General features: G+C 37.5%; 2 protein-coding genes across 2 annotated transcripts; both read right to left on the bottom strand.

Annotated features, from left to right (window-relative positions):
- Positions 1–2,170: 2,170 nt before the first annotated feature.
- Positions 2,171–5,891, bottom strand: LOC121942736 (cytochrome b-245 light chain). The gene is made up of 6 exons (XM_042485989.1): positions 5,758–5,891; positions 5,450–5,519; positions 4,791–4,865; positions 4,625–4,708; positions 4,427–4,508; positions 2,171–2,954 (listed from the first exon to the last, which is right to left on the bottom strand). Exons 1-6 carry the CDS (start codon positions 5,813–5,815, stop codon positions 2,769–2,771), a joined length of 555 nt encoding a protein of 184 aa, XP_042341923.1. The 5' UTR covers positions 5,816–5,891; the 3' UTR covers positions 2,171–2,768.
- A 491-nt stretch (positions 5,892–6,382) lies between these two features.
- On the bottom strand, positions 6,383–12,132 carry mvda (mevalonate (diphospho) decarboxylase a). The gene is made up of 10 exons (XM_042488189.1): positions 11,936–12,132; positions 11,653–11,723; positions 10,638–10,752; positions 10,401–10,547; positions 10,109–10,308; positions 9,791–9,865; positions 9,435–9,653; positions 8,196–8,311; positions 7,875–7,983; positions 6,383–7,419 (listed from the first exon to the last, which is right to left on the bottom strand). Exons 1-10 carry the CDS (start codon positions 12,009–12,011, stop codon positions 7,339–7,341), a joined length of 1,209 nt encoding a protein of 402 aa, XP_042344123.1. The 5' UTR covers positions 12,012–12,132; the 3' UTR covers positions 6,383–7,338.
- Positions 12,133–13,652: the final 1,520 nt, after the last annotated feature.

Here is a 13,652-nt window from a genome sequence, read left to right as displayed (position 1 = left end):
GCTGCTCCTCCGGGCTGTCACCCAAAGTTAGATCCCCGAGGTCCAGGGCCTCCTGACCCCGCTGTTTCCCTCGGAGCCTCCGCAGAGCCCGGGTAGACATTGTCCACTGTTCATGGGACACATACACGTCAATATTCTCGATTAAAGTCGTTTCTGTGTTGATGACAGGCAAAGCAAACCAATGCAATGAGGGTCAATTGCATTGGTTTCTTCTTCTTCGTCTTCCTGTGAAGCTTCTGGGTCCGTTACTGCCCTCCACTGGATAAAATTTATATGTTTGGACTATTACATAGTCCAAACATGTCAACCAGCATTCAACGTAAATGTGCCAGTATTAGACAAATATATAATTTTCAATCATTTTCTTTTGAATTCGCCATAAATAAAAAGTCATTAGGCAGAGCAGCTAAGTAGAAACACAGGATCAAAACCAGAATCAGAAATACTTTATTAATCCCTGTGGGGAAACTGTGGTTTAGAATAATATAGAATAGGAGACCTTCATTGTCATTGTATTGTGCACACCGAAATTAGGAATGTGACTCCTGGTTGCTGCATAAGGGTTAAAAAAACAAACAAAAAAATAATAAATAATAAATAATACTGTACTGTAATAAATACATAAACACATTGCAACACATAGTTATATGCTACAATATTTACACTAGCATGTAGAATATTTAGAACTATAAATATGTATAATATGCTGGGTATGTGAAGTGTAAAAAATATTAAAATGTGTCCTATGCTACAATAGAATCTATAAACTAGTAGACAGTTAGACATAAAGTATGTGTATGATGCTACAATGTACAACACAATAACTAATAAATAGGAATAAGAATATAGCTTAAACAATATAATATATGTGCAATATATGTTAACTATACATTCAAGGGTGGGAAGAAAATTGCACAGTTGAACAATTGTACCAATTCTAGTTCAGTTAAGTGTGTTATGAATATTGTAAGTTTAAGTCTTTATTGCATAGATGACATGTAATAAAAATATTATAGTAATAACTAAAGATGAGTAAATAAAGTCCAAATACAATGAAGAGCTGTAGAGTGTGGCAAACAACATGCATAGTAGAAAATGCACAATGCAAGCAAGGACTATATGATGTAAATAATTGGTGGAAGACAGCAGTATTTGTACTCACGGTCCTGGCATATATGAAGTTCATTTGCCTGTCAGATGGTGATTCTCAATCATTTAAGTTCTGATAATGTTATAATGTCCCTTTTCTTTGTATTGTTTAGTACTTCTAAATATAGGGACTAAAAATAGGCTATTTCTGTATTGTACTTTGTTTTGTATCTTGTGGAAATTAACATTCAATTAAATTGTATGTCTTTAAAGTTAAACCTTTAAGTGCTTTGAAACAGCTCCAGTGTACGGTGCTGTATAAATCAACTTCTTTGGCTCACTTTGCCTAAAACTCTAATGCAGTTCATACTGCTCCAGATCAACACAATCTGTTTTTAGTTCTCTCATGCAGCAGGAAGTGGCAGTATTAAAACTGCCTGAACAAGAACGGCAAGATTTAAAAAAACAAAAAAAAACAAATCAAACATCCTTTCTTGTCATGAGGTCAGCACTAAAAGCTGGAAAATAAATAAAATTTAGAAAACTACACATTATTATATGAATTCTTGATTACAAAACTAGACTAAACTAAACTAAACAAACACTATGGAAATCTTACTTATTAGAATGAATAAGATAAATCAAAATAATAATTCTGTATATGTAGAGTACTGTACAAAGGTGACTTGGCGGATGTTACAACCCCACAGACTAAAATGAGGAAGTATCATTTAACCCCTGTGGTATCACAACTACAGCTGCTTAACAGGTCAGCTGTGACCAACAAAAGGAAAACTTAGAGACATTGCAATAGAAATGATAATAGCACGCAGAACTTGTCTGACAGCCAGGCATATGTGTAAATCACACATTGTCTCATAATCATAAGCCAACAAAGCACAGAAACATAACAAACAATGAGAGAAAATAAACACTTGAGATGAGAAAGGGAAATTCTAGAGTATTGAAATCCAGTGTGTTTGCGAAAGGGGGAAGTTGCAAATGTCATTACTTAAAATAATCATCCAAAGGAAACTTGTAAAATAAGATGTATGAAAGCCAAACTCAGGAGAGACAATGATTTGGGTGCAAATAGGGATTTATTTACAAGATATCAAAGCACAGACACAAAATAACATTAAGTGCCCAATACTCTGACACAGCCAAAATCCAATACATTGAAATAATCCTAGCAAATAATGCTATGAAATTGTACAGCGCTGTGATGAGTTGACCTCAAGAAATCCAAAAGTATACGGGGTAAAGACAGAGTGTAGGTACGTATTGAATTACATTATAGGATCTGTGCATGGCAACATAAAAAAGTGGGTGAAACACACCATGAAATACACAGTAAGGTTGCTAGCACAGAAAACAGGTATTGGTTTATACTTTTTATAAAAATACCTACATCACCTAGTCTTTTGACAACTTTTGTAGTTGGTTGCCACTTAGCAGTTAGATTTCATTATTTTCAAGCTATTTCTCTGAAAGGTTGAGGTATGAAGGTGTGGACCCAACATGTAGTAACAACCAGTCACAAGCCTCACTAAACTTTTCATTTGCCCAGAATCACAGAATCCGGGGACGTCCCACTGTGACTGGTTTTGAAGGGTTTCATTGTACCAAGATCTCAGGCAGGCAGGGGGATGGATACAGAGAATGGGGCACTGGACTGGTTACTCGCCAACAGGAATGGGGTTGTCATAGGCTGCTCCCTCCAGGTCGTCTACTCGTTTCCTGCGCATGTCAGGAGGAGGTCTTGGTGGTGGATTCTGAGGAGGTTCCTTGATGCTGTCAGGTGGCTTTCGGCTGATGTCCTTCCTTGGGAGAATGGGCTCCCAGTGTTCACCTCGGATGGCTGCCTAGAAAGCAAGATAATACAAGTCAGTAATGGCTGGCAAATTTAAGATCAAGTTAACTCTTTTGAAAACATGAGAAAAAAACAAGCAGCTTAGCCACGGGTTCATTGCTAGTCTGGCAAATTGCAAAAAAAAAAAAAAAAAAAAAAAATAGTATAAGGTGACAAGAAAATGCTGTGAAAATTACCACGGTGAGATGATTAGATATAATTAATCAAAGAGGGAAAATTTTCCAGAAATATATGTTTATAATTTGTATAATTGTATATATTTATAATTCTGTTTATTTTATTTTTAGCACTTTCTGCACGTCATATACTCGTTTCTTTTTATTGTCATCATTATCTATTTATTTGCTTATTTAGAGGTAATTTTCTTGTAACTTTTCATTACTTTCTTGCTCATTTTTTGGGCCATTTCTTGTTTAGTTCCTCATTGCTTTCTTCTAATGTTTTTGAAAGAAATCAAGCCAATTTGCTCAGGTTTCAAATGGTTAAGCATGCCTAAAACCCATGGATGGATTACTGAATGGGTCTACTTGACAAATGCCAAGGGGCCGGGTCAGGGGTGGGAATTTGCAAATCCTTGGAGGGCGAAAGAATGGCCCGTCTTTCTCTGCCTCTGATTGGCCTACCCTGACATTCTGTAACCCTAGCCAGTCCCAGTCGTCTTGCCTAAACCTAACCAATTCAACTAACAAAGGCAACGAGTACTAGCCACTCATAGGGAGAATAGAGCCGGACGTTCTTTTGCTATCCTAGGATTCACAAATTTGTGTCAGAAGGGCTTTATCTGCAAAATGCCACTCAAATCATCAACTACGAGGAGACTCTAAAGTATCACAAACTCACAAAAAGACCAAAAGGAGATGTAAAATAACTGCAAAGCAAAACAAAATAACTACAAAGAGACACAAGACTACAAAGAGACATGAAATGACCCCAAAAATTACCTCAAAGATACAAAACCACACAAACCTGCATAGTAACCATAGAAAGATGAAAAACAAAATAAAAAGAGGCAAACCGCCATAAAATCTGTGTGTTTTGTTCCTGTGTGAGAGAGGTGAGGGGGCCTTTTACATACTGGCGCCCAGGGGCCAATTGCTTAATGATCAGCCCATGCTAAAACCTATTTTTCAAATACCAATTACAGTCATGGGAGGGTATCCTGTACACTCATAGCTGTAAACATAATTGTAAGTGGATAAACTGTGCAGCCTTGAAAGCTTTATAACTTTGGTTTCCACATCTTGTACTGTTCAGTTCAGGGTCACCTCTGACTGGTCAGATTTCATAACAGCAGGGCCATGTCTCAACAGAGGTACCAGTAACGAAACAATCGCTTCCTTGTAGCCATTTCCTTGTTTATGTCACATCCACCACTTCCTGCCTCATTTATCATCTTTATCAAAGTTGACCATATTTAACTTGTGATAACTGGAGATTTGTGTGACAAAAAAGGTACCAACTCACTGCAAGGTAAATGAGGCTGGCAATGCCCAGGCAGACACATCCAAGGACAGTAGCAAGCATAAAACCTCCAGGTACACAGATTCTGCAAAAGAGGGATGAGATATAAAAGACAAATCCTTTGTCCTTTGTTGGAGAGACCGACGGTGAATGAGAGGAATGCTGTCAAGCAAAGGAAAGCGTCAGATAGAATGAACTCACCCAGCATGTAAAAATGCTCTGACATAGTAGTTCCTTGTCAGTGGCCCAAAGGATTTTACACACACGGTCAAGCAGTACTGGCCCCTGAGGGAAAACAAGACAAAAGAATGAGCCTACATTTTGCAAAAATAAAAATAACAATTGCATGAAAATGCCGTGCACTTACGTTCTTGCCACACTTGTACCCTTGGCCCTCTTGCTTCTGGGATACTCAAGTAGACAAACAAACACGCCAGCAGCACTTGCTATCTGTCAAGGCTGATTCATCTTACAGACTTCACCAATAATAAGTCACATAGTAACACTGATGGGACATTGAGGCAATTTTAAATAAATATCTGTGACTGTGAGCAGGTTCAGTAGGTATTGAAAATGATGGATGGACCAATTGTTTCTGATATAAAGGGAATACATACAAAATATTGCAAGAATGTCAGATAACAGGATAACTACTTACTAGTATTTTGTGCTTTCACTGTAGAAAACAATAATGATTCATATATGCAAATAGAAATGCACCAGACTGATTGATTCAAGCTTAAAAATGGCAGAATATAAGACCAGGCTTTAATGTTAACTCGGAAAAAGTAAATATATTTACTTGGGTCACTTAATCACATCTGAACTTTAGGGCTTCTGACTTTTAGGTTATCATATAAAGGCTGAACATGAGCAACAAACAATTTTCTCCGGCACAAACTTTAGTTTTGATAGCATGTACTTAAAATGGGACTTTGGAAAAACGATACGGAACATTTTCAGTCATTTTCATTTAAACAAGAGAGAACTCGGAAATTTCTGGTTTATGCAAAGTATAAAGGATACATCGCATAGGCAGCAAACTGCCAGCCTCTGAACTGTCCAGCCACCCCCACAATGCCTCCTGTGAGCAGAACTGAAAGAAGGAAGCAAGAAGATAAAATTAAAACTTAAAACAAATAACATAAAACACAGTCCCGTGTTAAAATCATACGCTCTAAAATTCAGGTTATTTTATTCTTGTTGTTGGCTTGAATTTACAGCTGTTTTGAAGTATTTGATGATTTTTTTTTTTTTTATTAATATGCAAATGTAAGTTAATTAAACATTCATTTTTTAAAAAAAAAATCTTCAGATAAAGTTTTTATACTCACTGAGTCCCGATGCCAGAGCCTGCTCATTGGCCCACATGGCCCACTCTATTTTCCCCATCGCGTGCACTTTACCAGCCCCGGACTCCGCAAACGGCTGTAAGTCAACAGATAGACTCGCAGCTCTGATTGTTTCTATAAGGAAGCAGCTTTATTTACGAGAGGTGAGGTGTGTAATGTATGAAGGCGGGGAGGCAGGGCGGCAGAGGTTTCAGGCGTCATTTCCGAGTAATGCAGGACTACAGGGCGAGAGGAGGGGCCAGCCAGTCAAACCCACCGGACAGGTAAAACTATTTATAGAACAGGTGCAGTCTGAGCAGGTGCAGTATGAGGATCTCCTCTACATCTTGCTGGCTGTTGTCCCTTTTGAGAATGCAATTCTGTATACATTTTAAAATGTGTCATGTCATGTTTTGAACGTTGACTCATAGGTTTTTTTTTTTTTTTTAAAAAAAAAAAGACATTTACAGTGCTGGGCTGTAAATGTCATTGTGAACATTTTTAAATTTACACTTTTAAAATTTGGCACATTTTTATTCTACCCCCCTTTGCACCTTTCCCTTACAAAAAGTAATCTTACAAAAGCAACCTTGGATGTAGACATGACAAAAGACAAAACAGGAAACAATTATATTGACTAAAATATATTTTATGTCATGATACAGAATGAAATTTACCTGATTTCAGTAGAAATACTTCACCCACAAAGAGACAATTTAAATATTCATTATTCATGCTGTGTTACCTTGAATTCATGAAAATAAACCCGAAAAACTTTTGTGCGCCTTTGCTGAACAAAGAATAAAAAAACGTCAAACATTTTTGACTATTTTAAGTAAACAGGACTGGGACTAAAGGTGAAAGCATATAGATAAGTTGCACTTTTAGTCCTGGTCAGAAAGGGCTGAAGACAAGGCAATGTGTTTTGGATGTGCAGAGCATACGTCCCTGTTTACTTCATTAAAACAACAATATTTGCTATTTCTGGATTCTTTGTTCATTGGCACATGTGAAAAAAGCAAAATTCTCATCATAAATCCGTGTTAACATTGCATGTCTAACTGAAAACCCTCATATTGAGGATATTGTACCCCTTTAAATTGTGTTTTCACAAGATTAAAATGAAAACATAATTAAAGTGACCATAATTATAACACCCTCCTTAAGCATATGGCTACATACTGTACATGAATTCAAATTCAAAAATTCAGATGGAGCAGAGAGCATGCAGTCAGCTGCAGAGGTAAACTGCATTTATGGTTGCATTATGCATCGCTTAAGAGCACACTGACAGTGCCCTTAAGAAACAGCAGAGTGAATTGTTTCACACATCACAGTCGGGCACATGTCCATGTCTGTGACTGAACCAGTTAGTCAAATACAGCTAAGACTGAGCTAAAACAAAACCTCCCTGTGCAGTTTGAAAGAGGAAGGACATGCTAGCATTAAAAATGGTCAGGGAGGTGTCTAGTGTTGCTGTGATCTGTGAAAACTGAATTTCAAATGAATAATGCAGATTTTATCTCTGATGAAACAGCTTCATTATTCCTCAGTGGAACTTTGTCCATTAAGGGCTACAGTGCATCACGCAGTTTCTTTAGGCAGCCCATCAGATCCAAGAAGATGCAGAGTGGGGTCCTCCACAACACGAGGGCCTGGTCCAGCCTTGACGACAAAAGAAGAAATGATCATTACACTAACAAACTCATCCTCTGTAGGTGTGACTGTGTATAACAAAAGGTATTTCAAAACTAGTTCTCATAAAACCTGAATAAAAATTGCTGTTTAATAAAACATTAAACAAGTCAAAGACTGGATTAATTCTTAAGAGTAACATCACTGAAGCAGAGGAACTACTGTACATCACAATATGTGCCACAATTTTCAACTGAAGTACTGCAACACAAGGTTATGTAAGAGCATGTTAAAAGGAAATGTGGACATAAATCGAAATCTGTTTCTAAATTTGACAATTTTTGTATCACATTTTTCTGCTGTATATCGTGGAGCCTGAAGATGGACACCACGACATAAAAAAAATAGATGAAACTAATTTTTAGTTGATAAAACTGATAAAACAATGCAGCAACCAAGTGATACATCTGTGTGTATTTATTTACCTTGGTACTAATAATGTAGCTAATTCCCTTCGGCATGGGCTCTAGGCCAATAGCCCGTTTCAGCTCGTCAGAGAGAGCAGTGTGGTTAACTGGAAGACCCTTAATAAACCTGCAGAGAAGGAAGAAACATTAAGTGACTTAATTCATAGAGGCTGAAATCAAACACACCTTAATAAACAGCTTATCTGAAACTAATACTAACTAACACCCATCTATCACTGTCTGTTTGTGTATACATATCATATTTTTAGATGAATTCATTAGTTTGAATGTCTGTGCGGGACTCCACACTAAAGCTAAGTAAGTCTGGTGTCAACTCACTGTCCTCCGTTGGTCTCTGGGGGAAAGAAATGCCGAACTGTCTGAACAAACTCGGGAACGTGCTGCTGAAGAGTGAAGATAACAGCGTTGGGTCCTGCATCAAATGTGTAGGCCAACTAGAGGGAAACAAGCAGAGTGTGACCATCATGTAAAGGGTTAAAAAAAAACACCCTGCAAGTTTCACATCTCCATTACACCATCTCAGAAATTCAGCTGCATGAACTGAGACTAACATAACACTGATACAAAGCAACCCAAAACACACATGCTGCCACAGACTAATGACCTGCAGAACTTCTACAGCTTGTTTGTAGTTTACATGTTTTAGCTCCGCTATCTGAAAAACACGTAAAGCATAACTGATATTTTACGAGCAATTTAGCAATTTAAAAATTAAGAAATAAATAACTACCTCCAAAGCGGCCAGAATGCAATTCATTATTACATTTATTATACTATATACAAAATTGAACCCATCACAGTTAACACCTATTTGCTTTCTTTTATTATTAGAGTTGTGTTATTGTTGTATAATAGTGCATTATAAAAGTAATTGACTGCTGGAAATATGGTATTTTCATAAAACTTGGCTGTCTATTCAGTGGAAAGACATAATTACCTTTTAAATTGGTGCTACATGACCAGAGAAAATGGAGAAAAGGGACTTTGGCATTCACTTAAATCAAAAAAATAAAAATGAAAATAAAAAACAAACAAGAACAGAAATTATATTAATAGTTATATTATAGCCAAACAGTGCACTGAAATATGTTTCTGAAGACATTTTATGTGGGAAATAGGCAGTGAAGTAACAGAATTTTCTTTTTTTATTTAATCAGCGCTGCTCAGTTGAAGAGTTTGAGCAGAGTTTGGTCTGAGTTTGAGAGAGCGGGAGAGGAGGGGCGGGTCTCTCTCTGGGTCTGCTTCTATTTTGTGTCTGTCTTGGCAGGCATTCAAAAATGTAGAAGTACAATCTGTAGTTTGAGTAGTTCCAGAGAAAATTTGGTGGATAACATGATTTAAACAGGGACATCCAGGCGCTGCCCGTTTGGAGTGAAGTGTACCATTGTTAAGTTACGCATACTAACCACATTATTATGATATAAAGCCTGTTAAAAATGGGCAAAGTATCCCTTCAACAGCAGGTAAAAACACAGCCGCCCAACACTGCAACAAAGTTGAGTACTACATTGATATTTGTCTGCTCCCTCTCAGTAACAGAAGTGTAAAGTTGCTCACCCTCGTCTCCCCGTAGTGTCTGTTATACCGATGCACCAAATTGATGACCTGTTGAGACACACTGTTCAGGTAGAAGATAGGAGGGTACGTGTCGAGGCAAGTTGCATGGAACTGGTTGCTGTCCCTCATGGTTAGTTCAGCAAATGAAGCAAAGTCCTTTTTTCGCACTGCTTCAGTCATCTCGATCATCCGACCCGGGACGACAGACTCGGCCCTGTGCTACACACAGAGAAAAGATCGACAGTCTTGTGAGTAAAAATAAGTTGGCTTTAAACACAGTGGAAGTTAACTTCACCTCCACTCTTGTGAATGAGAGTATATTGAAAAATATAAGCTAATTTAAGTGAACAAAGTACCTTTAGGAGACAGCTTGTTTGCACACTGGTTTGCATCCCAGAGGTGCTGCCAACTGGCTTCCTTTCAGCACTGGCCTGTAAAAAAAAGCACATTAATTACACCTAATATAACTTCACTCTTTTCCATTTAAGTTTGCATTTTGTGCCCTAGTCAAGATGCTTGCTGTACATGATGCACAAGATATTGTCATTTATAAAAGGAAGAAATTTAGTATGTAACTTTCCCAGTAGAGCACAAATGTGCCAAGACATAACTGACTCACATCTTTATTTCAGTCTCTCTCTCAGTCTCACTCAAAATAAAATAAAATGACCTACCACAAGGACAAGGATTCTGAGCTCAGGCCAATGAGTCTCTGGCTCCACCTGCTGGGCTAGACTGTCCTTTCCATCGTCTTTCTGTCCCATGATCCACTGGACAAACCCTCCATACATACTGCGACATGCGCTGCCTGATCCTTGCCGAGCAATCCCGGACAACTCCCCCTCTACGCCAAACACCCGGGCCAGAGTGTAAACTGCAACACAATGACAAAAGAGTGCATAAGAGCGGAGGAGACTGGGTAAAATAGAGATGTAAGAAAGAGCTTTCAATAAAATTTGCACCCACCTAGACAAGCAAATCCAGCAGCTGAGGAGGCGAGCCCGGCAGCAGTGGGGAAGTTGTTTACAGAGCAGATGTGGACTTTGTGAGACAAACCGGTCCAGTCCAAAGCTGGGTCCTCGTCATTACGTCTCTTCCTTGCTAGTCGTCGAACTAAAAAGAAAACATAGAAAGATGACACAATGGCCTCCGACTGCCAGTTTTTTTCTAATCTTTTAGAGGATAAAAACAGACAGGACTCACTCTCTCTCAGACAGGATTGCAGTCTCGGGTGGGTGATGTCCTCCTCTTTGCCGTTGAGCCATATACGATCTTCCTGAAATGATCTGCTGGTTGCAACTGTTGTGGTTGTTTTCAGCTTTAAAAAGATGGGAGAAGGCAAGGCAGATCTGTATCAGATTGTTAACATCTCATCACAATTACATATTTGCCTCAAGATCTGCACAACATATATGACAACATTTATGTTCAGAGCAAACAGAGCATCAGGCAGGCACAATCAAACAGCAAGGTAATTATATTCTATAATCAGAATCATGTATTTGCACTTTGTTGCATTTTTTTTCTTTTAAAGGTCCCACATTGTAAAAGTCAGATTTCCATGTATTTTTGTTAAAAAGCTGGTTAAGGTGCTATATAAATACCGTGAGAGTATGAAAATGCTCAGAAGAAATGCAAACTAACGCTAACACAAAAATGCTATGAGAAGCATAACTGAGTTTTCTCCTTTCGTTGCTTCCTTTTATAGACTTTATTTGATAGTAAAAAAAACACATCCACTGTAGCAGCTCTGAACAAAAGCAACTACACTTTGAAAAGTAGAGATCGACCGATATTGGTTTTTCAGGACCGATAGTGATTATGATTATTAGTAGTTAATGAGACCTATAATAGATAATTGGAACCGATATGCATTTACAACAAACATTTAAATCTTTCTGTCAATATTTAGAGTTTGTGATATAACAAACTCCACTCCTGAATAAATAAAAAAAGCTCCTTTTGGTATTACCAAGTAAAGGTTCCCCCCATGCTGACACCTTCTTTGCACTCTTGAATTAATTAATTTTATGGTCAATCAAGACACAGATAATAGGAAAAACGCCAAATATCGGCCCCAATAATCGGCCAGGTCAATAATCTGTCGACTCCTATTGCAAAGCAGCACACTGGTAAAGCTGAGAACTTGTTTTCTTACAAGCACACAACACACGCACATTTCTAATATCTCTGATGACAATGGTGTTTACTCAAATACCTGGTCTTGATGCAATGTGACGCTTAATGAGGAGTTAATGGGGAGAATTAAGTCTTCATTTCTCTTCCCCCCTGAAAAGAAAGTTGCATACAAGGTGCATAACTGAGGTATCATCAGATAGACACAATAAAACAATATAACTTCAACTTTAACGCCTAGTATTCAGTGAGACATGATACAAAAGTCACCACGTAAGAAACGTGTATTTTCGTTTAGACTGGACTTAGTTAGCTTCCAAAAGCTACAAACCTACTACACAAGGATAAGCCGAGGAGATACTTACAGTATTTAATGACAGCTATATTCACAGGAGCGGTGCATGTAACTAAGTTCGGCTTGTCCATACTATCACCGGGCATAGCTCGTTATATGAATATATGTCTGTATTGATAAATCTGTGTCTGAATACTCCAAAATACACTATTCAACACTGCTCTCGTGTTTAACAGTTACAGTTAGCTAGCAATACAACCTTACTACAGCTTTTCCCCGGGGCCTCCCGATTGGCTGGTGTTGAACATGTGGCTCACCCTGTGACCAATCAGAGCCGAGCTTCTATATTAAAGAGTCGGAACAGCCAATGAGAGATCATCTGACGATAGTCGTGCGAAAGTGGGGCAAGGACAGGGACACATCCCACAGGTGTTCATCTCTGTGTACCTGATGAATGAATGGGGTGTTGAAGTACTTAAACAACGTATTTTAGTAGTATTTGAAGGTAATTATACTTGAGTATTTTCTGTTTGTACTACTTACTAGCGTAATGCCACTAAATGTCAGAGGCAAATTCTACTCACATGTGCTGACCTTATGAACTATGGTCTGCTATACATTAAAATAAGCAATACATGACACTATATTTTTAATACTTTAACCCTTTGAAACCTGGATTGTCATCTGTTTTTTCCACAGATATCCAACCCTTTGAACAGTGAGCAAATTGGTTCAATCACTTTGGAAAACATGGGGGAAAAGGCGATGACATGAAAGGTGAAAGGTGACATGAAAATTACTAAAAAAAAAAAATTAAAATTATCCTAAAGAAAAAACAAACAGGAAAAAATATCAAGAAACCTATATTTAAAATTCTACTATTTTTATATTTAAAATTGTTACAAAAAGTATATACACAATAAATACATATCTTTTTGAGCCTTTTTTGGTTTGTCTGTTATTTCCTTTTTTTCCCCATACTTTCAGGTAATTTTCTTATAGTCGTTTTTCTAATTTTTCTAAAGTTTTGGCCCATGTCTTGTGAAGCTCTGCTGATGTTTTTGAAAGAAATCGAACCAATTTGTTTAGGTTTCAAAGGTTTAAGTACACATTGCAGATGGCACTTTTACTTTTATAAAAGTTTTTAAATGCAGGAATTTTGTTCCTGCATTTAAAGCATCTTTGCACTTTCGTTAAATAAAGGATCTTAAAACACTTTCCAACAATGTTTACGGGATAAATACTTTTCTTGTAGAATTGGATGTCTCTCCTCTCCCACTCGGTAATGCAGGAACACAAAAGTTCAAAGCAATAATTAACGTTATTAAAAGTATCACTAAATTATATTATTTGTTGACTGTTAAGTCTGACTTGACTGTTAAGTAATGCTTCCTCCAGCTGGCTAATTTAAGGCAATGCAACATTTATAAAACGCATTTCCTTCGGTTATGGTCTGTGACTTGTTACTATATACTAATTGTGGAAAAGAAGTTTGCTTATTAGCACCATTGTTTATTGTACTTAATTCAGAGCATTTTCAACTGTTAATTGATAAAATCACATTTATCCTCCATGCTTTTCATTTCAAAAGAAGTTGGGATACATCTGGAAATCTCTCGAAATCCCCCCAAAATAATAAATGGTTGATTTTGCAAAAACAATCAACCATCCATAAAGAACCAGTAAGTCAGCTTTTTCTTGGTGGTGCCGCAGCATTTCTCTGTTATTGTGTGGAGCACATGCACAGCTGTGACAATTGTGTGTCTTGACTCTAGGAATATGATCTT

The sequence above is a fragment of the Plectropomus leopardus genome, chromosome 1, assembly GCF_008729295.1.
Source record: "Plectropomus leopardus isolate mb chromosome 1, YSFRI_Pleo_2.0, whole genome shotgun sequence".
NCBI classification, from domain to species: Eukaryota; Metazoa; Chordata; class Actinopteri; order Perciformes; family Serranidae; genus Plectropomus; species Plectropomus leopardus.
The sequence above is the reverse complement of the archived record's forward strand: the minus strand, read 5'-3'. Positions and strand labels throughout refer to the sequence as shown.